This window comes from Cyprinodon variegatus, unplaced genomic scaffold, assembly GCF_000732505.1.
Source record: "Cyprinodon variegatus isolate N-32 unplaced genomic scaffold, C_variegatus-1.0 Scaffold18, whole genome shotgun sequence".
Lineage (NCBI taxonomy): Eukaryota > Metazoa > Chordata > Actinopteri > Cyprinodontiformes > Cyprinodontidae > Cyprinodon > Cyprinodon variegatus.
The window spans coordinates 1,356,733-1,359,213 of NW_015150471.1; the positions used below are offsets into that span (position 1 = coordinate 1,356,733).

Sequence of the window (2,481 nt, forward strand, 5' to 3'; positions counted from 1 at the left end):
GAGTTCAAGCCCCACTCCCACAGACAGCCACTTTGGGTCCCTGAACAAGACCCTTAACTCTACACTGCTCCCCCAAAGCCGCACAATGGCAGCCTACTGCTTCCCAAAGGGAATGGGTTAAATATAGAGAGTTCATATAGTTTCTCTGTACTTGTGGCAGTGTAATGACAATAAAAGCTGAAAAAAATAATAAATTTTTCAGATCTCAAAAAAGGAAAAACTGCAATATTTGGGGATGCCTGGTTTAGGACATTGTGCCTCGGTTCCAGAGGTTCTGAGTTCAAGCCCCACTCCCACAGACAGCCACTTTGGGTCCCTGAACAAGACCCTTAACTCCACACTGCTCCCCCAAACCCGCACAATGGCAGCCTACTGCTTCCAAAAGGGGATGGGTTAAATATAGAGAGTTAGTTTCATTTCTCTGTACTTGTGACAGTGTAATGACAATAAAAGCTGAAAAAATAATACATTTTTCAGATTTCAAAAAAAAGAAAAACTGCAATATTTGTTACTCTAAATCTAATTGATTTGAGGATGCTTATTGGAAAACTGAAGCACACCTCTTGCTGTTTTGCTTACTACTGATTATGTTCCACTTTTTTTAATTAGAACTTAAAAAACCCCAAAAAAGTTTTTAAAAAATACGCAGGTTGAGTGATACACTAGAGTTTATGTTCTAAACATTTGCAAAGATATCACAAACATGATGCTAGGATTATGACTTAAAGATCAAATACGTTGTTTTTTAAAACTTTTCTTATATTTGCATTTAAAAGTAGGCCTTTTTCAATTAAAACACTGCATTAAATGTTTACTAAAATGTCAGATTAGAACATATATCTCATCCTTTTTATCATGTAATGAAAGCAGTATTTTGTAGTGGGGTTATAAAGGATCTCAATTTACAAACGTATCTATCAGTAAAAGGGTAAATATATAGGAGAAAAATGAATAGTATATAAAGTTAGCAGCAGAGAGGACGATTGAGCCACTGGCAAGTTTCTAATTTATCTAATTTATTTAAAAAAATGAAAACATAATTATGGATTTCATCTCCTGCTCCAGGAAGCCCTTCAGGTCATGCTATGGGTGTAGCTGGTGTCTGGTATGTGATGGTTACTGCGTTGCTTTCAATTGCAAGAGAAAAAAAATGCCCCTTTTTGCTATACAGGTGAGTTTTTTTTTACCATGCAATGATCAATTTCTTTAAAAAAGGATACGACTCTAGAATCTTGTGGCACTTATATTCTGTGTGAATATTTTCAGGTTGTTGCAGATAGGTTTGTGGGCCTTGATGGCTCTGGTGGTGCTGATTGTCTGCATGTCCAGGGTTTTCATGGCGGCCCATTTCCCACATCAGGTTATAACAGGGTTCATCACAGGTGGGCTGGTTTCCTGTATCTCTATCGTAAAAAACGAAAAGTTTTATGGTAGCTTAATAAAATACCCATATTTTCTGTTACTTTTTAGGGATTGTTGTCGCTGGAATAGTTTCCAAGAAGAAGTGGATTTACAACGCCAGCATGAGCAAATACCTCATCATCACCATCTTCATGACTGTTTTCGCTATTGGCTTCTACCTGCTGCTTAAAATTGTTGGAGTGGACTTGCTTTGGACCATAGAAAAAGCCCAGAAATGGTGCATCCGGCCGGAGTGGATCCACATGGACACCACACCCTTCGCCAGCCTCCTACGTAACATGGGTAGTCTGCTCGGGCTCGGACTCGGACTGCAATCTCCGTTCTACGGTGACTTCAAGAAGAACTCAAATGCTGCCTTCAAAATGGGGTGCATTATGATTTCTTTGTTCTTGCTTCAACTCTTGGATGGATGGACATTTTCCTCGGACAACCATGTGTCTTTTTATGTACTATCTTTTGGTAAGAGTGCTTTTGCACTTTTAATCCCAACTATTTTGGTTCCTTGGGCTCTCTGCAGGATCTGCAAAGGAACTGAGGTTGATAAGAACTTGTAATTTAGATCTGACATGGTGCTTCAATTTAGCTACTTTTTTTTTTTTAGCTATTCCTTATTTTCTTAAATTGTTTCCTAATCTTTATTAAAGAAAACTGAGACAAAAGAAGCCAGTAATTTACTTAATACAGTGCAATGCAGTGTATTTTCCACTAAAAAGATGCGCATTGTAATGCATCATTTGCACCTAAAACAACAAAACAAGAATAGCACTTCCAGAATGAAATTTTCTGGTCATTTTTTCAGTGGACTCTGCATATAACTATAACAGTTTATTTAGGTTTTTTTAATTAGCGTTAATTGTCTGAGTTGTCACTACTTCCCAAAAATAATTTCCACATGTCTGGGACTGGGAGAAACTAACAAATTTAATTTTTAACTCTTCCAAATATTTCCCAGATGCATCAATTCGGTTTTTCTCCAATATTGTTCACAGATCTGTTTAAATCTGCGTTTCTGAGCATTATTACTTGGCTAAAATAAGAGCAGGCATATCAAGAAGCAGA

At 37.4% G+C, this 2,481-nt stretch overlaps 1 protein-coding gene across 1 annotated transcript in view; it reads left to right on the top strand.

Moving 5' to 3' along the window:
- LOC107093022 (glucose-6-phosphatase-like) overlaps positions 1 to 2,080 on the top strand; it is a 3,603-nt gene extending 1,523 nt beyond the window's left edge. Inside the window, exons 3-5 of the mRNA XM_015387823.1 lie at positions 1,066 to 1,171; positions 1,267 to 1,382; positions 1,471 to 2,080. Of these exons, the coding sequence (XP_015243309.1) occupies positions 1,066 to 1,171; positions 1,267 to 1,382; positions 1,471 to 1,976 (728 nt within the window). The 3' untranslated portion in view covers positions 1,977 to 2,080. The remainder of the gene's footprint in view (positions 1 to 1,065; positions 1,172 to 1,266; positions 1,383 to 1,470) is intronic.
- The last annotated feature ends 401 nt before the right edge of the window (positions 2,081 to 2,481 follow it).